At 32.8% G+C, this 24267-nt stretch overlaps 1 protein-coding gene across 4 annotated transcripts; it reads right to left on the reverse strand.

Annotated features, from left to right (window-relative positions):
• Positions 1-10575: 10575 nt before the first annotated feature.
• LOC120079932 (ATP-dependent DNA helicase Q-like SIM) lies at positions 10576-19369 on the reverse strand. Of its 4 annotated transcripts, none has more exons than XM_039034390.1 (16): positions 19176-19368; positions 18338-18821; positions 18009-18189; positions 17801-17911; positions 17329-17518; positions 16767-17106; positions 16401-16621; positions 15920-15976; positions 15003-15083; positions 14714-14777; positions 13542-13641; positions 13375-13458; positions 13088-13175; positions 12723-12830; positions 12523-12615; positions 10576-11047 (listed from the first exon to the last, which is right to left on the reverse strand). In XM_039034390.1, the coding sequence occupies exons 2-16, from the start codon at positions 18720-18722 to the stop codon at positions 10703-10705; spliced, it is 2448 nt and encodes an 815-aa protein (XP_038890318.1). In that variant the 5' UTR covers positions 18723-18821; positions 19176-19368; the 3' UTR covers positions 10576-10702. The 4 variants fall into 4 exon arrangements, with proteins under 4 accessions (XP_038890318.1, XP_038890317.1, XP_038890320.1 ...); XM_039034389.1 differs by having other exon boundaries at positions 18009-18228; XM_039034393.1 differs by having other exon boundaries at positions 11029-11164; positions 18009-18228; positions 19176-19369.
• Positions 19370-24267: the final 4898 nt, after the last annotated feature.

Genomic DNA, 24267 nt, shown 5'->3' on the forward strand with positions numbered 1-24267 from the left:
CAAAATAGCCAGAGCCCACAAAACTATTGAACTCTCACCCAGAGAATACAGAGGTAACATTTGTGCTAGTGTCTTCATTGATGGTTAGCGGGTTCGAGATTATTAGTGACAATTAATTTTTTTTTTTTTTTTATTTATTAAAAATCACTTTTTGGAGGGAGTTGTAACTTCCCTGTCTAAAACATAGTAGTGGGGAACGAGAAAGAAATTCTTCTTCTTCCTGGTGTGTTTTTCACAAAAAAGATAGAGATTCACAAAAACGTTATGAGATTTTAGGAATCTCATCACTTCCTCTCGTCTCTCTTAAAAAAAAATCCATCTCTTCCAAAATAGCCAGAGCCCACAAAACTCTTGAATTCTCACCCAGAGAATACAGAGGTAACATTTGTGCTGGTGTCTTCATTGATGGTTAACGGGTTCGAGATTATTCGTGACAAGATTTAGAGAAGGAATCTCGTGAAGAAGAGTTCTTCAAGGGTAGGATAACTTTTTTTTCTTTTCTTTTCTGTAATATACGTTTTAAAGCATGCTGCAATTATCTTTTAAATGCATAATTTGTATATTTTTGCTGTTAAATTTATGTTATGTAAAATTTGGGTATTTGGTCTGATCCCATGCTTCCGCTCAATGACCTTCGATAATTCCTTCAAAGGTACCCAACCACATCCATATACTTATAGACCTTTTTGGCTATATACTAAAACTTGGTCATCTTTTATGTCTCTATATAAAGCTTAAGTATTTATGTTATAGTCATGGGTTTGTTTATTGGATTTATGAATGAATGCAATTCAATAACACCTTTATTGAATGAAGTCTCGATGATACTTTTATTGTGAATAAAATATGTTTAATGTTTACAAACTGCGAGTTTTAAGACATTCCCAACATAAAGTTGGTGCTTTTTCCTTATAACACTATGGATACGGGCCATTTTGTAAACGTTGCAAACAGATTTGATCCAAATCGTTCACGAAGAGCCATGCGAGTGAGGGTATCATATGCAATGAGTCCGTATAAGATTTGACCACAAAATATTTAATCTCTCTCTATAACACCGTCGACTGAAGAGATTAATATTTTAAACGATGACCATATGTAACTCGATCTCAATCCTGAGTAAGTTATGGACTCCTACCTATGAGGGATTGTCCTTTGATTTTATATGGGTGAGAGTGACCCGAGTTGTCAACTCAATATTGAAGGATGCATGAACACCTATGCGAAAGTGGATTGTGTCCTAGAAAAATGAAATTCAAAGGACGAAGAAACATATACATTTAATTCGTGGAATGCTACAAGAGCAAAATGAAGAAATTAGAGTTAGAAAAAACATACCATTGAAGTCACGAATTCTTTTTGAACTCATCTCCTTGATCACGAATACTTCGAACTCCCTTTAAACACGTCAAAACCAACAATGCCAAAAACCAAGGTTGGACAAGACCATCGGATTATCTTGGTATCCTCTTTAGGATTGATAATCCATGAGAGGGGTAGACTTCGTGTTAATTTTGGTAGAGGGAGAGAGAAGATATTTCATAGGAAAAATTTGCAAAAAACTATCGTATCGGGATTGGTGAGTTTTTATGTGTGTCAAGCAAGGAGAAGAATAAGATCCCCCTAAAACACTCATACTTTCACAATTAAAGATTGAGAGAAATACGGGGAGAGACTTATGCATAACTCCATCCCTCAATTAAATTCAAATTTAAAAATTAAAAAAACAAATTTTTAGTTTAATATATATTTACACAATGACTAATTTACTATCTATAACATATATCAAACTACATGTTATCTAATATAACATATAATTTATAGTTTATATTATATCATATATAATATAACCTATAGTTTAATATTATCTCAGTTAACATACAATATTTACTATGAATCAAATTCAAGTTAAATTTAACCTATAGTATTTATATGAATCATATTTATATAATTAATATTTGAATCATATACAAATATTTATTTCCACTCAAAATCAAACTTTATATTATAATGTATCAAATACATTATATTAATTATATCATATATAATCAATTCCCTCAATTAATTTGAACAAATTAATTCAAAATTAATTCAATTATCAATAATCCCAATTGAGCTATCGAGGGGACCTTCTATGCCTATAGATTGAAGCTCCAATGACACTTGGTTAATTAATTAAATTAACAAACTTCTATTAACTGCCTGTCACTCTACTGAAGACAGACGGCTGCACTATTCGCATTACACATATATTTATGTGTCTATTGGATATAACCAATCAATGATGCGTTGATCATTCACAAATTGCTCGTAAGTACATATGAGTCAAAATTATTGTTGTAGTTACATCTAACTCATTAAGTACACTAATCCCTCTATGAATAGTTATAGTCCAACTATGACCAAACTCCTATCGGGATAGGAGAGGGCGTGGCACCACATTGTTCAAGCCCCAAAATCAGCCAGTAAGAGAGCAATATCTCTATTTACTCTAACTATAAACAAGGAGTGAATTACTTATCCCGAATACCCAAAATGGAAAGCATATTGAATCGGCAATACAGACCACTCTCACCTATATGCAAATGAAATGACTGTATTAATAAGCAGGAGTTCACAACTCACTCAAGATTTAGGTCAAGTCACCTATAGTCATCATGGTGAAATGTAAGTCTCTTCTATCAACGACGTTATATAGTGAGACTATTCATTTAGTAATTCGGTCTTATACAATCTCTTTGTACATAGTACCCCCGCTCATGTGTCTCTTCATGAATGATCATGATCAAATCATCTGTAGCACTTTACAACAATTGTAATTGTAATAACTATAAAACGGGTCGTGTACATGGTGTCATCAGGATACGATACTCGACCTTATCTATCTACTACAGATCATTTAGGTTATCTCTTAAATAGGGGTGAAATCGGTTCGGTTCGATTCGATTTGGAGGCCAAACCGAACCGGACCGCTTTTATTTATACATGAAACTTTTTTTTGCCTCTTTTTTTTTTGGTCTTCTTCCTTTTATTTTCCTTCTTCCTTCCAAGTTCCACTCTCTTTTATCTTCCTTCTTCATTTTTTTGAAATTTGTATATTTTTTTTTTATTTTACCAATTTTTCACATAATTTAAATTACCTTTTATTTTCATTGTTCCTTTTTTTGAATTTTATATATTATTTTTTTTATACTCTAAACACAATTTAAATATCAATCCAGTAATCCACAATAAGAATATGTCCAAAGTACACAATAAATAAATTTCTTAAATATCAATCCACAATAACTCATAAAAACATATCAATCCAAATGACTACAATAAAGAGTTAAAAACTAAAAGTCCTCCACAAATTTCTTAAATATCAATCCACAATAACTCATAAAAACATATCAATTCAAATTACTACAATAAAAAGTTAAAAACTAAAAAGTTCTCCAAAGTAGAAGTACACAATACACAAGTCACATAAAAGCAAATAACAAGCTAAAACACTAGTACTGAATTCCATAAGTCTAATCAATACAAACAAATTTGTTCGCTTGTTAATCATGATTCTTCTTCTCCTTGTTTTTTGCATTTGCCGCTCCGTTCAATCCTGTTATGAAAACTAAGAAACAAATCATAAACTTGTTAGTAGTTACTATAATAAATATATGAATAAATATGTTAAAAAAAAAATACAAATATGTTTAGAATATACGAATCTTCCTCTTCATCTTCAATTTTCTCCAAGTATTGTCGTAAACCAGTGCTAATTTGTTCAGAACGTAACCAATTTTTTGCACATACAAGTGCCTCAACAGTGGCTGGAGATAATGAGGTACGAAAAAGATCAATTACTCTCCCACTAGTGCTGAATGCGGACTCATAAGCAATTGTGGATACCATAACTGCTAAAAGATCTCATGCAATTTTGCTAAGAATCTTATATCTAGAAGAGTTTCCCTTCCACCAATCTAAGATATCAAAGTTATCTTCATGTTTAACACGAGGCTCCAGTAAGTAAATATCAACTTCTGAATCCACACTTTGCGAATCATCTTCATCCAAATCTTCAAAATCAAAACGAAAAATCTTTGAAGCACTTGCACTTGAAGCTAAATGGAGAGCTTTTAATGGTACATGAAGATTGACCCTTATTAGCAACTGATAGTGACAAATTGTATTCATTGAACAATGCTCTCAAAACACCTTTATCTCACTTCCTATGGCTTTTGCCACATCAACATCAAATAATTGATTTAGGCAATGCAAAAGAAATTTCATCTTATAACGAGGGTCCAAAACGAAGGCAACATACAAGAATAAATTTGTTCTATCTTTTTTCCCCAATACTTATCAAACTTTTCTTGCATTTTCATTGTCATTTCTTGCAAAAGCACATCATTAGGACCAGTTGCACTTGAATATTTTCTGATGCAATTCTGAACAATACTAATCTCATGGAAGACTGTATTGGAAGTAACATACAAAGACCCTAAAAGCCTAACAATTACTTCATAGAACACTGACAATAATTTGGTAAATATTCTTGCAATTTCCCAATCCCTGGTGGTTGGTTTTTCCTCCTCATTCATGTACATTATGTCGTAGTCTTCTAACCTCTCAAATGCCTTTTCAAATTTTACAGCGGCCTCGAGCATCAAATAGGTAGAATTCCATCTAGTTGGAACATCGAGACATAACATACTTTTACTATCTATGTTCTCCTCTGTGATACACTTCTTAAATGTGACAAGTCTAGCAGGAGAAGATCTAACAAACCGCACGGCATCTCGAATTCGAACCAATGAATCATTAATATCTTTTAGGCCATCGCATACAATTAAGTTCAATATATGTGCACAACATCGAACATGCAAGGACTCACCATCTAACACCAACCCATGCTTAAAACGCTTATTCAAATAAGCAATGGCAGTATCATTTGACGAAACATTATCAACTGTCAATGTCATAACCTTTTCAATACCCCACTGTTTTAGACATTTCTCAACCTCTTTTCCTATCGTCTCCCCTCTATGATTCTCAATTTGGGTGAAATTAAGAATTCTCTTATGTAATTTCCAATCTTTATCAATAAAGTGTGCAGTCAAAACCAAATAGTTCATATTTTGGATTGATGACCACGTATCGGTTGTGAGTGACACTCTATATCCTTCTTTCACGAAAATGCCCTTCAACATCTCTTTCGCGCTATCATAAATTCTCAAAGTATCCTTATCAACCGTTTTTCGAGAAAGAAGAACAAAATTAGGTTCTACTAACGTCAAAGTCCCATTCACAAACCTCTTAAACCCTTGGTTCTCCATAAATTTAAATAACAACTCATCTATAATAATGATCTCAGCAAGTAGTCTCCGAGCACTCTCAATAGTAAACATCTTGTAATTAAGGGATGAATGTGATTGTGAATTATCTCCAATACCCTCATTGTTCTTAAAAACCAACTTAGTTTATATTACATCTAACTTAGACTTCTTAATCTGATAAGGATTTTTTTTATAGCAGTGTTCAATATGCATTCTCATAGTTGAATTTCCATTCCTTCTAGGATGACATGCATACACTATACTACAATAGTTACATTTAACATGCGGATCATCATCATTATATTCAGAACATTTAGTAAAGTGATCCCATACCATAGATGAATTTTTCCTCTTTCGTCCACTTGTATGCTTTGAAACTGTCTCTTCACTTTCGTTTTTTCGTGGTGGTGGTGGTAGTGATGACATCACAATAACATCATCATTGGAATCGCTGCTCTTGCTCAAGCTCATTGTGATACACCGATGGTACCTATAAAGGGGGGAATAGAGAGAACTTATTACCATCAAATAAAATCATTTACTTTAACTAAAAATTCAAACACAACAACAACAACAAGATAACATCAATCGGATTTTATTTGTTCAAACACAACAACAACAAACGTTGTGCTAAAATAAGATAACAATTACCTAATAATTTCATTAGTTACTTAAAATTTTATTTTATTTACCTAAAATTTCAATAATTCAATCGGATGAGGACTGGCTTGAACGAGCTGCGGCCTGCGGGTGGCGATCTGAGCATGAACCAAATTTTATTTACATAAAATTTAATTATAAAATCATTAACATCTGATTTTTACATGTATTTAAGAATTCTTAAATGAAAAATATTAATGTGGTACTAGAGTTAAATGAGGGAGAAAAATTTTACTTGTACTAGAGCTACGGCCTACGGGGGTTATTTTCCTTTCCTGAGCACAAAGCGAACGAAAGCGAACGAAAGCGACGGTCTACTAGTATTTCGTGTGTCCTCTGGTTCACGAAAGAAGAACGGCGAAAGTCTTCGCTTTAGTTTTAAATTTAGGTTATATATATATTTAAACAGTTCAGTTTGGTTTAGAAATCGATTTTCAAGCTTTGAACCGAACCAAACCGTTTAAATTCGGTTTCAACAACCCAACGAACCGAAAAATTCGATTTTGCTTATAAATCGGTTCGATTCGGTTCGGTTTTGTAATTCGGTTCGATTTGAGCAGTTTTGTTGTCCACCTCTACTCTTAAACATGATCCACCTATATGTCTTCACATACATATTTAAGTTACAAAAAAAAAAAACTTTGGATCTTAATTTATTGGTTTTGCGGGTTAATGCTATGTTAAACAAAATACCTTTTATTTTATCATATAAATAAATTGTTTATATATTACAATTTCAAACTACAAGACCCACAAGATTTAGGGTATCAAACTAATAAATATGCCTACTATTTTGGGGACGATACCTAGTGAAAAGCTAGAAACATAGCTACACAAGATAAAATTCTGTCATTCTCGCCTTTAGGGTAAGTAGATAAATTGTTTCATTAAGTGCCGATATCGGGTCTTGAACAATTGGGTCTCACCCTCTCACTGGCCCTTTGACCACAAACAGTTGTTCATTATAGGATTAGTGGTACTTAAGGAGTAAAAGGTAATTATAAGGATAAAATGGTAATTTGACCCAACTGTAATTAGAGCAACTCGTGAAGGACTTGCTTACTTATGATGGTTAAATCCATGAACGCATGATATTCTATGGTTTATAAGAGTGTAGCTATGGATCTTTAGTGGATTGCCTACAGTTAATTAATATCGATTAATATAATTAAAGAGTTTGATTAATAAATTTTGGATCATTGAAGCTTATAATTGTAGGTCCATTAGGTCTCCTTGCTAGCTCACAATAGATAGAACAAAAATAATTAATCTTGAAATAAGTTGAATTGTTCGAATTGGTTAAGAGATTTCATGTTAATTATATAACATATAACGAATATAACGAATATGAATACATTATAATATAAACTTAACTTTGAATGAGATTCAAAATTAAACTATATAATATGAAAGTATTAATATTTGAATGAGATTTAAATATTAAATCGATATGAATTAGATTCATATTAAAACTATAGATTAAAATTTATTTGAATGAGCTTCATTTATAAGAGAGATGTATATTTGAATCAAACGTGTATTTTATTAATACTAAATATTTAATTAATATTCATATCAAATCAAATGTATATTTAGTTAAATATGAATGAATGAATGGATCAATTAACTAAATTATATTTAATTATAAATTAAATAAAAATAAGAACTCCTCGCGATGCAAGGGAGTGGAATGGAGGAGTGGGTGAGGTGAGTTAATTCCCCTCTCTCTCTACCTTTTAAATGAAGATAGTCTTCATATTTTATTTATTATTATTTTTCTTTTTAAAAGGAAAAAAAAAAAGCACTTCTCTATTTCTCTCTCAAACATCTTTGTTTTCCTATAGTTCAGGGATAGCATTTTCTTTTATAAAAATCTATTCATACTTTAAAAAAGAGGTTACCACATAACCAATTATTGCTAGAGAATAACAGAAAAGACTCTTTCGGTGCCGTCACTATTTGATGGGAGATTAGTTCGTTGAGAACGAGTAGAGCATTTGTCATTGAAAAAATTTGAAGAAATCTCTCTTCCTTGTGTTTTCCCTCTACTTAACCATGTATATTTTTATTTTATATGTTACTATTTTCAAATCAAAATTAATAACAAACAATTATTGGTTTTAGCTGTGAGATTCGATCCATTCAATATCAACTTAAAATCTTTACATATATTTTACAGTTTTTTTTGGGGTATAGTAATCACTGTACTTGGGTGGACGGTTTTTTTTTTTCAATGACCAAGTTTTTTGTTTTGTTTTTTTTAGTTAGTCGTTGGAGAAGATCGACGGAGTTAATGGTCAAAGTTGGTCGCCATAGGTGATTGTCAAAGCTGATTGGCAGCAGTGGGGCCAATGGAGATGATTATTAGAGATGGTTATCGCCGAAATTTAGGTGTGGGAGGTGGTCATTGAAACATATTGCTGTTTGTGGCTGTTGATGGAGTTGGGCATTAGAGCATGTCATCGACAATGATTGTTGCCAGAGTTGGTCGTTGGTGGTGGCCAACAAATGGAATCATTTGAAACATAAAGAGATGGAGAGAGAAAGATGAAGTTCCTCGATTAATATGCAAATTTCAGTAGTGAACACGGATGAAATCAGTGGAGTGAGTAACCTCAACTAGTAAAGTTGATGGGTAAAACATCGGCTTGAGTTAAAATCCAAATTAACTTCATGGCCCAAGTACCTCCTTAAAGTAGATAAAATATATTTGGAAACTAAATAAATGTGCGTGTATCAATCGTTAGTCGACTAACTAAAAAAAACTGAAGATAGAAACTTATACCTTATTTAAAAAAAAAAAATTATCAAAATTATTATTTAATACCAACACCAAATGCACCACCAAATACAAAGACACGTGTTAGTTTGTACGTGGATCTGCCCTAACTAATAATTATGCGAAGAATTTAAAATATTGAATAAGTTACAGACTAATTATACAATTTGTTTGTTTGTTTTTTTTTTTTTTCCAAAGAAAAGATAAAATAAAATATTTACAATTTTTTTAGTCACGGTTTAATTTCATAGAAGAGTTAAACACTATTGTAATCCGAAAAAGTTCAAGTAAAATTGTTGGAATAAAAGATGGGAAAACCATACCTTTAAGGACGAATTATGAAATTATAATACACATGATATAATAATAATAATAGTAAAATAAAATAGAAATAATAATTTTAAAAGCTATACTATTTTAAAAAATAAGAAATAAAAAACAAAAGATTACGCCCGGGAAATCGAACCCCGGTTGGTACCGAAAATTTTAAATATTATTAATACAAAGCTTAACAAAGAAGCGTTTAATTTTCTTTCGAAGTTTAGGATGATGAAAAATATTTAGATAAAATACTATTTTGATTTGTGTACTTTTAAGTTTGTCTAAATTTAGCTGTATTATTAAATATCTAATTTCAATATTCGTGTTTTTAATAAATCTTAATTTTAGTCATTTTAAGTTAATTTTTATTGAAATTGATTCAATAACAATCATAATTTTCATGCAAGAAAATACGATATGTGAATATATTTCTAAAATTTATAATAAAAAAGCTAATAGATAATAAAAAGTGATAAAAAAAATAAGCAATAAACTAGTAGAAGAGACTAAATTTAAGATTTATTAAAATTATAGGAACTAAACTAGTAGTAGAAAACAAAGTCCAATGTATAAGGTCCAAAATGACATTTAACCAAAATATTATTATGTTTGGTCGTACATAGGAATGTTATTAAAATTTTATAAATACAAATTATGTTTGTATTTATGTTATGAAATTAAACATGATACTTTATATAATTTTAATAAATTAATCAATAAAAACCATAAAATCAAGTCGAAACATTAAAAAAGATAGTTACTAATAAAAGTGTCATTTTAATCGAATAGTTAATTATAAGTACTACTAAAAAAACGAAATAAAGTGTTTTAGTAATATTTTATTTAACTTCCAACTTTTTAAGAATATGGCATAATAGTCGAAAAGGTGATAGTATCTTCACACACAAATATATATAAAGAAAGAAATAAAAGTGTTTAAATTAATATATTTAGTTAACATTCAACCTTTTAAAAATATAATATAATAATCGGAAAATAAAAAAGAAGTAGAAGACAGAGTGTTCAAATTAATAAATATTTATTTAACATTCATCTTTTTAAGAATATAGTATAATAGTCGGGGAAAAAATGATATTATATTCATTTTTTTAAAAAAATGTAGAAGATGAGGTGTTTAAGTTAATAATATTCATTTAACGTTCAATTTTTTAAGAATATGGTACAAAACATCAACTTTATATAAGAAAGGAGAAAATATATAATAATGTACTCAACAAATAGGATTGAAAATCGGTTTTGAATATCAAGACATGTATTTAGCCCTTGTGCTAAAAAGAAATGTTCGTTGAAATGGACATATTCATCTATTAAAGAGATGCATTCTAATAAACGTTTTCAACCTTTGGTCAAATCTCCTATGGCATCCAAACAAATAACAAGACAACATTTTCCTAAATAGTTTCCAACTAGCTCGTTTTGGTTATTTTTCTTGATGCAATATTAATTTAATTCGCTCATGTTTAGCCCTTGGTTCCTCCCTTTTCATTTAACTTTATTAAGTAAAACCTAAAAAACAGCCAATAAACATAATCAATCTGATAGAATTCATATCATTAGATAAATATCTCCAAGATTATGAACATTGAGACTGAACATTTTGAACTTACTAAGCAGCATTGGATTTCTTTGCCGATAATTTAGCATTTAATCTACCTCGAACCGTTCTCAAATCAGAGCTATGTTTACTTGATTTCCTTTTTCTTGCCTTCCGTGACCGTGACCGTGACCGTGGTCCTTGTGACCTGTCAGCAAAGCGATGTTTGAGTCGTTCACGCCGTATGGCAGGATCAGCCCAGCCTCTGCCCCATTCTGAGAAGGATGAGTAGGATTTAGGTTTGGCCATTGAGAGTAGCATGTCTGATTCAGGGTAAACATGGAATGTTTGGTCACTTCTGGATAGAAACTCCAATCCCAGCTTGGTAGGCTCAGGGAATTTTATCTGAACATGGATCTGCTCAAGAAGTCATACTCAGAATGTGCATGAATGAGGGCAGTTAATTGGTAATTAGCATCTACTTGTTTTCTTGAAGTCGGATGTTTAAATTTCCATAGCTCCACCTTTGTTGTACTAAAAAGGAATGCAAAACAAGTTGAAAAGAAGTCCACATTTCTCCAAAACTACTCAAAATAGAAAGAAAAAAAATATCCATATTTAAATGTTTTTATTATTTTAGAAAAGAAAACAGATTGAAAAGTTAGAAGAGCAACAAAACTCGGATTAAGGAGTCTATCTCCCCTATTATATTAGCAAATAATAAAAAGAACAACTGAAGGAAAATGTTATGAAAAGAATAATTGCTAGACAAAGAAGTGACACCGGGAAGAAGCGAAGATGCTTAGGGGTTGTTTGGGGGCCCAACATGAGATGATATATCCCCACATCCTATATCATCTCAGTGTTTGGAGGCCCATTATCTTATCTCACCGATTTTAATTGTTTGTGGGCCCATTTCCGGATACAACATTTTCTTTCCGTGTATTGTATATCCTTTCAATGCTTGAACATACTCGATCGTTCATATTCAATCAGAACTCCCCAGACATCAGAACTTCCCACATTCTAGATCATCTCAGCGCCCTAAAGAGCCCCTTAATATATAGCCAAGTCACTCTTTCATGCCATCCAAAATATTTTCTTTTTTCTTTTTTTACTAAAACTTTTAAATAGTCACTTAAGTCATATTTGTCCATGAAAGTCTATTGTTAAATAAAAAATGAATTTTCGGGCTTGTTTTGTTTTGGTCACTAAGTTTTCAAACCTCTTCTTTTAGCTCTTGAACTTTCAAATAGTCTGGATTAGCCTCTAACCTGTAACTAAAAGCATATTTCAATATCTCCTATTAATTTTTCTTAAATTATTTAACATAAACCTAAATTTTTTAAAGTCCCAACATTAACTGATGAATCCAAAACATAACCAAAATATATTGTAATATAATAGATAAAGAATAAATCACCTCAGACTCTGACTCTCCCCTCTTGAGATACCGATATACCACTTAAGCCTAAATTCATGAACAAAATACCCAACTTCCTCCTTTCCCACCCCCTCTATTTATAACCAACTACCTTAATTAATTACGAATGTATCTCCTAATGCCCCTAATAACATTCATATCACTAAGCTATTACATGTATGCTCAAACATTGTCCATACTGATTTTATTCACATGTTAAGTTTACGTGAAACAGTTTACAAAAATAAAAAATGTATACATCAAGGATAAAATGGTTTTTTTATGTAAAGTTTTTTAAGTTTGGAGATAAAAATGTAACAAATATGATGGAGTAAAATAATTTATAATTATTTATAAAGAACAAGCAAATCTAGTCAAAATTTGTTCATTTGATGCTGATGAGATGCACGTTAAAGCACAAGACGAGAATTATTCTAACTGAACAAAATTACAATTGCTGATTCCATACCTTGTTATCCCCTTCTTTCAAGTAACCTTTAGCTTCTAAAATTCTTGCAAGACCTCGCCACCAGAGCAAATCAGTTGCTGCAAATTTCAGACACTGCATGGTGCACGCCCAATTAATGTAAATTATCAAACTGCCTTTAATTTGGAGTTTTGGAGAACAGTTTAACACTTAATAATGCAAACAGGGTAACTAAGAATCACCTGCTCTCTTACTTTACTGACAAACAACCTCAAATTTGGCTTCTCCCTGAATCTCTGTTTGACATCACCGTATGAGAAATCATCGTACAATCCTTCTGCTAAATATCGCTGTACATGAAATTGAACATTAACTTATTGTGAGAATATTTAAAAACAGTATAATGAAGATTGTGAAATCATTCAATATCTTGTATGGAACTTCTTGAAAGCAAAAATAAAGATTAAATTGCAAACCGTTTCAGGACTATACAAATACGTTGAGTTTGAAAAACAAGAGAGAGAGAGAAGTAAGATGGACAAAACTACAATCAGCACGCAACAAACTAAATAATATGTATATATATATATATAATCAAAACACTTACATGATGTGCAGCAATGACCTGCATTAATATATCTGCTTCCTCCTTCAAATTCTGCATAATTGGAGGTCCCTTCACACAAACATCACACCTACAAGAAACTTCCATCAATTAGTGTGGGAGAAGTAAAATCTGGTCAAGTTGCATATCTATGACTTATGAGATGTATAAACTACAATGGCTTATTTTAGCAAAGACACTTACGATTGAGCAAAAGACCAAACTTTGAACAGCGGTATCCAGAAAGTAAACTGGAAACTGACTTTAAAGTCGAAAGAAATGTTACATACATGAGACACTTCTCGCGATCAAAAGTCTCACCAAAGTACTCCACTAGCTTTTGTGCCCGACAATTTGATGTATTCATTCCATACCTATGCGAATGTGAAAAATAGAATCACCCTTGATCAAATGGCCACTTTTGGTGCGAAAGTAAAACTGCGAAGAGAATATATACCTGAAGCAATCAGATAACATTCTATATGCTTGATTAGTTTGTTCCTCACTTCTTCGATTCGGCAAAAGGGATGGTATTCTTGTCAGATTTGCATATAAAACTGTTTCGCAGAGGTGGAAGATGTAGAAAAATTGTCCCAAGTTAGCATGGAACTGAATTAGTCCCAACTACATACGGCATGTTTGGATTGACTAGAGAAAAAAGTGTTCTTTAAAAAAGTAGTTTGATTTCTTTGATAAAAGCGGTTTGAAATAAACTTTAAAAGTGTCTCAAAAGCGATTTTGAGTGGTTGCAAAACACTTCCATTTTTCCAAAATGACTATTTCAAAATTAAACACTTGAAAAGTTAAATCAAACACACCCATAGTAGTATCACAATAATCAGAAAAATCCATCGGCATAAGTTGTATCCAATCAATAAAAAAATACCGAGATGAAACCAAATTAAATTAAAAAGAAGTCCCAAAAGGAAACTATCGCGTGATGGAAAATGGAATTCTTAAGCAGCCACAAAAATTTCCGCACACCTTTTCACCTTGTATTAGCATGCTACCAATATGTTAAATAAACACAAAAGATTACGATATTCATTTCTACACTAATTCTTAATTGTCTCCTTCCATAGATGGAGGATCAAATTTTACTTTGACAAGTGAGCACAAACTATAAATATTGTTACAAGGTGGTTCAAGGATATAAATATAGATCCTTGGAATCCTTCTAATGAAATATCATGACATGTAGTACAACTAATCCCAAAATCTTAAGTTAAAAATCGGGATCAATTGTGATAGACCACCAATACTGTTTCAGTATCAAAGGAGGAAGAACAAGGGCAATATGGGAAAGTTTAGAAAAGACGAATGTGCTTCGGTTGAGAAGGTGGGATCATGCCGACTGGGAACCCTTAGTTAGTTAGGGAATTTGTGATTCGTTTAAAAGGGAAGGGGGGAGAGCTGTGAGGGTTGTTGAATATTTTGTGGTTTAGAGACTGGGTAGGGCTTTTCTCTCATCTGTGAGGAAGAGCAGTAGAACTATCTTTTCTTTTGCATGTGCTTTGTTTCAGTTCTTGAATTCAATAAAAATTCCATTTCCAGTTTGGTATTCTATCAAATTGTTCCATGCTTCAATCTAAACAACTAAGTGTACTTCCAAACTGTTAATGAACTTACTGCAATCTGCCAATTTTCCATCCCTTCCAGCACGACCAGCTTCTTGATAATAAGCTTCCAAACTCTGAAATAAAAGCATTTGTTGAAGAGCCTCGGAAGATAACAAGTGGCAATAATATAACACTGAAAAGGTCACATTAGAATCCATGCACGATGGCAAAGCAGACCACAGTTAGATACCTGTGTGCAAACAAACTGGTTGCACGAGTTTTCTGCTTTTTGGACAGCAAAAATAAGCACACTAACAAAGAATCATTATATCTAGTAAATTTAGAATTTGAATGATCACCTGTGGCCAACCGTAGTGAATAATTCTCCGAACATTTGACTTGTCAATCCCCATTCCAAATGCTATTGTTGCAACTACAACCTAGAGAATGGAGAAGATGTTAACAATAATAAAGACTAAAAAGAAAAAACAAACAAACAAACAAACAAAAAGAAAAAGCAAAAAGAAAAAAAGGAAAGGGGGAAAAAACAAACAAACCTCTAGTGGATTCATAGTACCAAACTTTTAAAGAACTCCACGAAACTTGGAATGCAAATGTTGTGAGGCTAAGAAATTAAATTAAAGATTTAACTTCATTTTAATAACAAAGGTCATTCCTAAAAGAATGCACACACACACATACACATCTTCATTAATATAATTGACTTGCAAATTATGAAAGATTGCTAACTTTGGTTAAACTGCTAAAAGACTGATCAAAATCTGGTAGTAAGGTTCAAAAGTTGTACACATCCCTAATTATGTACAAGGTCAAATCTAAAGAAAAATTATAAATGCTCCAGTTTTGGCGGTAATTGTTGACATTTAGTCACTATAAATGATCAGTTTATCACTAAGGTGCTCGATCCAAAGATCTCTCTCCCTTTCCACAGGAAGGGAGGTATTAGGTTATGCAGAGTTTCCCTTATAATGTAAAAGTGACCGTACTTGAAAGGAAAATGCAGAGGGTTTAGAACACAATATAATCTGAACTATGTTCTTATCAGAAGAAGCTAACTGTAAACCTATTTATCACTTGGAGAAATGGTAGTAAGTCGCAAATAGCAGAAACGTGTTCACTTAAGCTATATGTCATATGCTTAAATCGGAAGGTAGAATTCTAATTAATTGCTTGCTTATTTCAGGGAAATAAAATAAAATAGAAAGAACAAATTTTGAGAGGTAAACAAGGGAGCAGGAGAAATAAATAAACGGACCTCTACATTATTCTCGTGAAAATCCTTGTGAACCATCCTTAAATGAGATTTTGGAAGCTGGAAAGAAGAAAAAAGTCCGTTTAGTTTCATTTTGATACCTGCATGTAGCTCAAAGAATGGGAAGTCAAGACGAGAATATTTTGATCCAGGATTATCACATTTCATACGTGAAATAAAGAAGGAGAATATAAAGCAATCCATAAGTAATGCTTCGGAAAGAACTGGAGGCAAAAAGGAGTACTATGTCACACATAAAAATGAATAGTTAGCAATGCATGGAAAAGTATCTACTTCAAACTTCAAAGATAAAGGCACCTGAAACACTTTCAAATCCTGACATGGGTGTGAAAAAAGTCTAAAATAAAAATAGAACTACAATAAATAAACTGTTAATTGCATAATGAGCAGCAGGGGAACCACAAAAGTAATATTATCAACTTGACAGATTCATAAACCTGGCACCATGTATTAGAGAACAAACCGATGCATTGTAAGCAGCAGCCTTCACACCAGATTGACAAAGAAACTTTGAGATGCTCAAAGTTTCTTTTCTAGTAGGAACATAGATAATAGTTGGCCCTTGATCTAAACTCTCTTGACAACTTTTTTGTCTTTCTTCTGCTTTATCCAGCAGATCAATCTTCTCCGCTTCTACTTCGGTTTCCTCACAAACTAATTGTCCACAGAACTCCCCATATGCAACTGCACCCAAAAGAATCTAGTTTAGAAATTAAGCCTTTTGTGTTTGTTTTGAAGCCTATACATGATCACTCACTCATTGCCATAGGCTTCTAAAGTTCAGATACAGTATAATGGCAATTGGCAAACATTTATATAATATCAGTACCATCCCAATCATCTACACTCTGAAAGACATCAACCTCATTCTCCAAGTATTCAACAGACATTGTCCTTCCTTCTGAGGAGCTTGGCAAAAATTCTTCTGAAGAATCTACTTCATCATCTTTATCTGAGTCGGAATCATCGTTGTCCTCTAAGTCATTTGGAGAGATTTTGTCTGCCTCATATAAGCTACTGTTAGTTGAGCAATCTAATAAACTGTCTGATTTGTGAGAGATTATAGTTTGTTTCTTGTTTCCAGATCTTCTAGTTCCAGCATATGCATCTATAAGGTCGCTGAAGTCCTCCCTATAGGAGGATGGTGAAGATGTTCTACTATGTTTTACCTGAGAAAAGAAATAATAAGATCTGACAATGAGAGAGAATTTATAGCTTGAATGTTATGTGTGATATAAGTTAAAGAACGCATAAACAAAAGAAAATAAAAGACCAACAAGAATGGGAAATCCAAGTTTTCTTGACTTGGGGAAAAACAAAAAGGGGTTACAAATGAATTGTTGTTTGAATGAAAAATTTGAAGTTTTTAGAAAAGGAAACACGGTACTCACGAAGAAGCGAAGATTAGGCCTAAAAAATGAAGTTAGAATGATCTTTGTTTCCTTTGACATACATAATGACTTTAAAATGTCTTCTCGAACTTGAACTGTGGCAGTTGCAGTCAACGCCATCAAAGGCACGTTAAATCTCAAAAATTTCAGCGTTGAGGAGCTGAAATTCTCTCGCAAAATTGACAGTCGCCTACAATTTCAAAGTGATGATAATAAGAAGTTATAAAAGCTTAAAGAAAATAGTATGTTAGAAAGAAATGGGACATAAATTGAACAATCAGTGGAGAGGAACTTGTAAATCCAAACTTCATCATCATTTTGTAATCTCTTCCAATCATCTAAGGTTGGTAAATATGAAACAGACCCACATTGTGAAATTAAGACATTTGTCAATGCAAGATAAACATTATCCATATGAGATCAAAATGGATGAAAAAACAATGGGAAAAAAATACAATTAGAAGAAAAAAACCTGTAGTCAGGCCTAAAATCATGGCCCCATTTAGAAACACAGTGTACTTCATCAATTGCAAACAATGCAATTCCACGAGTTTCAGCTAACTTTTGAAGTGGTTGAATCAATCTGCAAATAATAAGGTTAAACTTTTAGCTTTCATTATAATTGCAAGAGAAAAAATATTCCCTTCAACATTAGTCATTGACTTTTATGCGGAAAATACCTTAAAACTGTTTCTGGGCAAACATAGATGATGCTATATGCACCTCCCATTGCTTTCTTTTCAACGGAACTGTCAGGTTGCCCAGACCCAAGAAAACATGCAGAAACCCCATGCTTTGCAAGTTTTAAGCATTGATCATGCATCAAGCTTATCAATGGTGAAATAACAACTACCACCTTGCCTGTTAATAAAGCAGGAATCTGAAAACAGATAGATTTCCCTGAAACAAAATGAAGAAAAATACTAGAGAAATTATCCTTTCATCTACTGCAGTACTAACATTTAAACCACATAAATGTGGAAGGAGAATCTAGCAAGCAAGGTCGTACCAGATCCAGTTGCAGCAAGAACCAGACAGTCTTGGTGATTTAACCATGCTTCTAGAGCTTCCTTTTGGAACTTCTTCAAGAATGGATAGCCAAAATGCTTTTTCAGAACCCTATTCAATTTCTTCTCCCAGTCTAACTGGGTATCTGGTTCCTGTGGCCCATCAATCAGATAGGAATCTGATTCATTTTGAAGGACACATCTTCCATGTTCCTGGGTATCTTCCACGGGGTAATGGGGCACTTCTGGTTCAGAAAATGAAAGAACTGGTTCAGCTTCAGTCTTACTTCGTTTACCCCTATTGGTTAGAGAAAAGTGATCCAGAATGCTAGACTGTCGCATTGGAACCAACAAAGACTGAGCTCTTTTTCCGCTTCGCTGAAGCATGGTGGGGTTTTCCCAGATTTCTCTCCTACAATCCTACTAAGCTGAAGACATGGTATGATATAGCTGCGACATATTAACTTTATCGAATCCAACGCACGACTGCAGATCAATCAAACATTCAGCAGCAGAAATTTAAACCTTTATGTCTTTGATTAGCAATCTACAACCGCAATCAAACAATTGACAAAACAAAGCTACAAGTAAAACATGCAATCGGCAGTAGCTATACAACTACCATACAATCATTAATGCATTCACATTCGTTGAGGCTTCCGACGGTTTCTTTAAACTAGAAATATTAAAACAATTCGAAAAATGTCCATATAAACCTAATTCTGTTATTGGCAAACAATCAGATTCCTCAATCATTTCTAACAAACATAACGAATTAAAGCAAACGCTTGTCGAATGTAATTAAACTGGCAAAAACATTGAAACATATTCAAGACATACCGAAATGTAGCTGATTCATATGAAATTATGATGCGACTTGGAAAATAGAATGAAGAAGAAAGGATTATGGCGAGAGATTGGAGCGGGAAATCTCCAAGGTCGGAAATTGAAGCAACTTCGTATTCGCCCCTTCCTACACTGTGGCGCGCGAAAGAAACCAAGTGGGAAATTTTTTGGAATCGTTTCGTAATTTTGATCCGTCGGATTAGTAGTAAAACCTTGACCTCTCCCACTCTTTGAGCCTATACTTCCTTACGGCGTCGTTTCATAACAATTATGGGACATTTTTTTTTGGGGGGATAAATAATAAATGTTAAAAAATACTTTTAGCCTCAAAACTTTTATGAAAATAACAATTTAGTCGTTGAACTTTTATTTATAACAATTTAGTCTATGTGCTTTCAATGTTTTAACAATTTATTCCCTAAATTTTAGTATGTAAGTATTTAGTCCTTGGATTTTTAAATTCATAACATTTTAGTTATTAACATAAACAATATTACCAAAATTAGATGTCAATTTTTATTATATTATGATGTACGCTTTGTAATTTATAAAAATATTGAGTCTTTAATTAGTTTATTGGTTTATTTATGCAATAAATCTCATTAAATTTTAATATTAATTTCTACAATAGGGGCGAAATTCTTATCAATTTTAAAGTACAGTAACTAAATTGTTATATAGAAAAGTTCAGGGATTAAATTATCACGAAATTTAAAATCCAGGGACTAATTCGTTACAAACTAAAATTCATAAACTAAATTGTTACTTTTATGAAAGTTTATGGACTAAGAATGATTTTTAACCATAATAAATTATACGTTCTTGTCCTTCCAAACTAATCTAAAAGTCGTTACCTACAAAAAAAAAAAAAAAAAAAAAAAAAAAAAAAAAAAAAAAAAAAAAAAAAAAAAAAAACAACAACAACAACAACAAAAACGAACTTTAATCTAGGCCTTTTACTTGTGCTAATTTGAATATAAGATTAGCCTACCTACTTTATATGAACCTAAGGGTGCATTTTAAGCACATAGTTGGGTTAAGTTAAGTTTTTAATAATTGTCTTGTGTGTCGCAATTAACAAAGTACACTGTGTTCTAAATGGGACCATGATTTTAGGCATGACCTTCTTTTTGAATTGGATAATTGTTTCTTTTTATTTTTTTCCCCCTTTCCATTCATTATTTCATTCATTTTGATCAATTTGTGGACAACATTTATCTTGTATTAATAAATAAATCTTGTAATGGGGGCATGGTTTTCTAGTTAGACCTAAAACCAGGGCAGTCACACGTCAAAGTTGATCAACAGAGGCAACCTTTTGCCGAAGTTGGCTGCCTTTGGTGAATGTCGATATTGGTTGTCATAGGTAGTTGTCACTAGAATTGTCCATCAGAGGTGGTCTTCTCTAGAGTTTTTCGTTGGAAGTGCTTGTTGGTATTGGGTTTTATGCCCTAAAACTCGTAGATGGTAAATGTAACATTTGACTGATCATTGATAAAGTGTTATTAATGAGTATTACAGTAAATAGTTATTGTTTACCTTGTATCTATATTGCCTAAACAACCCTAGTCCAATAAATTAGCATCATAAATTGTTTTATGAGTTTTAAATTGTATGTGGAGACATACGGGGATCAGTGTTCAAGATACAATCTATAGAGTTTATAGTATGTGATAAGGATGGATACCTTATCTTGGTGACACTATGGATACGACCTCCTTTTTATTTAATACGAATGCAATGATCCAACGCGTTCGTGTAGAGGACATGCGAGTGAGGGTTATGCAATGAGTTTGCATAAGATTGGACCAGGAAATGGTAACCACTAGATGTAAGTCTGTTGATTAGTTAAGTTTTTATTTCACTGGGATGACACATGCAACTTACTCTTAATCCTGAATGAGTTATGGACTCCTGTTCGTGAGGGGTTGTCCTTTGATTTGTGAGGGTGATAGCGGCCAGTTCGCCAACTCAATAAGCCTACCATTTTAGAGACAAGACCGAATTGAGAGTTGGGAACATAATTTCACGAAATGGAATTCACTCCTTCCCAACTTTAGGGTAAGTGGATGAGTATTCCCTTAAATGATGTCTATGAGACTTTAACAAATGACCCTACCCTCTTACTGGCCCGTGAGAGATTTCTGTTTAATGGTTGGACCATAAAAAGTTGTTCATTAGAGGAGTACCGATACTTAAGAATACACAGGTAACCTAGGGGTAAAACGATAATTTGACCCAATTAGTGTTATGAACACTCGTGAAAGACTAATTTGTTGTCATTGGTCTATATCCGTGGACATATAAATATATATGCAGTGAGACGAGTGCAACTATAGGTTTTCAGTGGAGCATACCTATAGTTAATGAATATTGTTTAATTGGTTAACGAGTTTAGCCAATTAATCTCATATCGTTGGAGCTTCTGATTTGTAGGTCCACAAGTTCCCCTTCCTAACTCGTAAAAAGATAATCGAGGTAATTATGTTTTGAATAGAGATTGAAATGTCTTCTCGGCTAAGGCAATGGGAGGACTTCAACTTTGTTTATAGAAATCATTTATTTTATTATATAATGTATTTGTTATTCTTAATTTTAAAAGGAACTTGATTTATGTAAAGTGCTTGTTAGAACAACATTATTCCTTAAATTTTAATGTAAATAAATTGTTTGTTTACAATAATGGTGTACAAATTTGTTATACATATCTCGAAGATAACCTTTACGTGCTAATGTTGTTAGCATCAGAGGCCCCTATAAATACTGAATTGTTTAAAACCGTGGTAACTCAAAACAAGAGACAGAAAATTTCTCCTAAAAAAATGTGCAACTTTGGAACCTAAGGTTAGGTCACATAAATGTCAATAGAATTGAGAGATTGATTGATAATGGATTTCTAAGTGAGTTAGAAGAAAATTCTCTACCTGTATATGAGTCATTTTTTAAAAGTAAAATGAATAAAAGACCCCTTACTAGAAAATATCACAGACCCAAAAAACCCTTGGAACTTGTATATTCATAACTTTGTGGTCATTTGAATATTAAGCCAATACGAGGGTTTGAATATTTCATCACATTCACCGATGATTATTCAAGGCATGAGTACGTTTACTTAATGTTACATAAGTTTGAACCCTTGAAAAGTTTAAGGAGTATAAGGCTAAAATTGAGAATGCATTAGGTAAAACAATTAAGACACTTCGATCTGTTCGAGGTGGAAAGTATATGGATTTGAAATTTCAATGCTATTTAATAGAACATAAAATTGTATCACAACTCCCGGTGCCTGGTACATCTCAGTAGAATGGTGTATCAGAAAGGACAAAACGAACTTTATTGGACACAGTTCAGTCTATGACAAGTTACGCTCACTTACTTGATTCATCATGGACTGCAACATATATTTGGAATTGTGTTCCATCCAAGAGTATTTCTAAAACACCGTTGGAGTTATGAAATGATCGTAAAGGTAGTTCATGTCATTTCAGAATCTGGAGCTGTCCAACACGCGTGTTTGAGGCCAATCCTAAGAAATTGGAACCTCGTTCAAAATTATGCCTACTTATAGGCTACCCTAGAGAAACGAGAGGTAGTTACTTCTACGATTTTGAAGATAATAAAAGTGTTTGTGTTGAAAAACGTTACGTTTTTAGAAGAATACCACATTAAGGAGTACAGACCGCGCAGTAAAATAATATTGGATGAACTTTTCAACGAAACTACTGAACCTTCAACAATGGTTGTTGAAAAGTCAAGTACGTCAACAAGAGTTGTTGATGTTGGTTCATCTAGTAGGTCACATCCACCTCAATCGTCGAGGGAACCTTAAAGTAGTGGGAGGGACAATGGATGATATAAACAAATATAAATGGATCAAAGTTATAGATCTCGAAATGGAGTCTATGTATCTCCATTTGGTTTGGGATTTTGTAGATCAACCTTGAGGTAAAACCTATAGGTTGCAAATGGATCTATGTGAGAAAAAAAGGTATGGATTGTAAGGCAAAGTTTATACTTGTAGCAAAGGGTTATACCCATGTCGAGGGAGTTGACTATGAGGAGACTTTATTACCTGTTGCCATGTCAAAACTATTCGAATACTTATGTCCATTGCAACATATCATGACTATGAGTTTTGGCAAATGGATGTCAATACTACTTTTCTGGATGGCAATCTCGAATAGACCATCTATATGCAACAACCAGAGGGATTCATAACCCAAGGTCAATAGCAAAAGGTATGTAAGCTTGATCGGTCCATTTATAAACTAGAACAAGCTTATCGATATTGGAATATAAGGTTTGATACTACAATCAAATCTTATAGCTTTGATCAGAATGTTAATGAGTTTTATGTTTACAAGAAAATCATCAACAATTAAGTAACTTTCTCAGTACTGTACGTAGGCAATATTCTACTCATTGAAAATGATGTATGTCTACCGACTGACATAAAACAGTGGTTGGGGACCCAATTCTAAATAAAAGTTTTGGGAGAGACTTAGTTTGTTCTAGGCATTTAGAACTTTAAGGATCGAAAAACAAATCATTGGCCTTGTCTCAGACATCATATATTGATAAGATGTTTGTCAAGTATTTGATGCAAAACTTTAAGAGGGGTTTACTCCCTTTCAGACTTGAAGTCGCTTTATATAAGAAATGGTGTCTTGAGACACCTCGATAAGTTGAGAAGATGAGACAGATCCCCTGTGCATCAACTATTGGCAATATAATGTATGTGATGTTATGTACTAGACCTGACATCTGTTATACAATAGGGATAGTCTGGAGATACCAGTCTAATCTAGGATTAGATCATTGGATTGTCATTAAAACCATCCTTAAGAATCTTCGGAGAACGATGGACTACATGCTATTGTATGGGCCTAAGAATTTGATCCTTACAGGATACACTACTTATGATTTTCAGACTAATAGGGATTCTAGGAAATCCACTTTAGGATCAACATTTTCTCTTAATGGAGGAGATGTAGTCTAGATAAGCACTGATCAATAGTGCATTTATGACTCCACCATGGAGGCAAAATATGTAGCAGTTTGTGAAGCTGCCAATAAGGCTGTCTGG

The sequence above is a fragment of the Benincasa hispida genome, chromosome 6 (assembly GCF_009727055.1).
Source record: "Benincasa hispida cultivar B227 chromosome 6, ASM972705v1, whole genome shotgun sequence".
Classification (NCBI taxonomy): domain Eukaryota; kingdom Viridiplantae; phylum Streptophyta; class Magnoliopsida; order Cucurbitales; family Cucurbitaceae; genus Benincasa; species Benincasa hispida.

What these genes read in the sequence shown, in the direction of transcription:
- LOC120079932 (XM_039034389.1), bottom strand. Translation starts at nt 18,722, where the DNA reads ATGCTTCAGCGAAGCGGAAAAAGAGCTCAGTCTTTGTTGGTTCCAATG. An exon ending in TCTTGCTGCAACTGGATCTG is followed by an intron (nt 18,229 to 18,337) that starts GTACGACCTTGC and finishes ATTTTGTTTCAG; the next exon opens with GGAAATCTATCTGTTTTCAG. An exon ending in GGCCTAATCTTCGCTTCTTC is followed by an intron (nt 17,107 to 17,328) that starts GTGAGTACCGTG and finishes TTCTTTTCTCAG; the next exon opens with GTAAAACATAGTAGAACATC.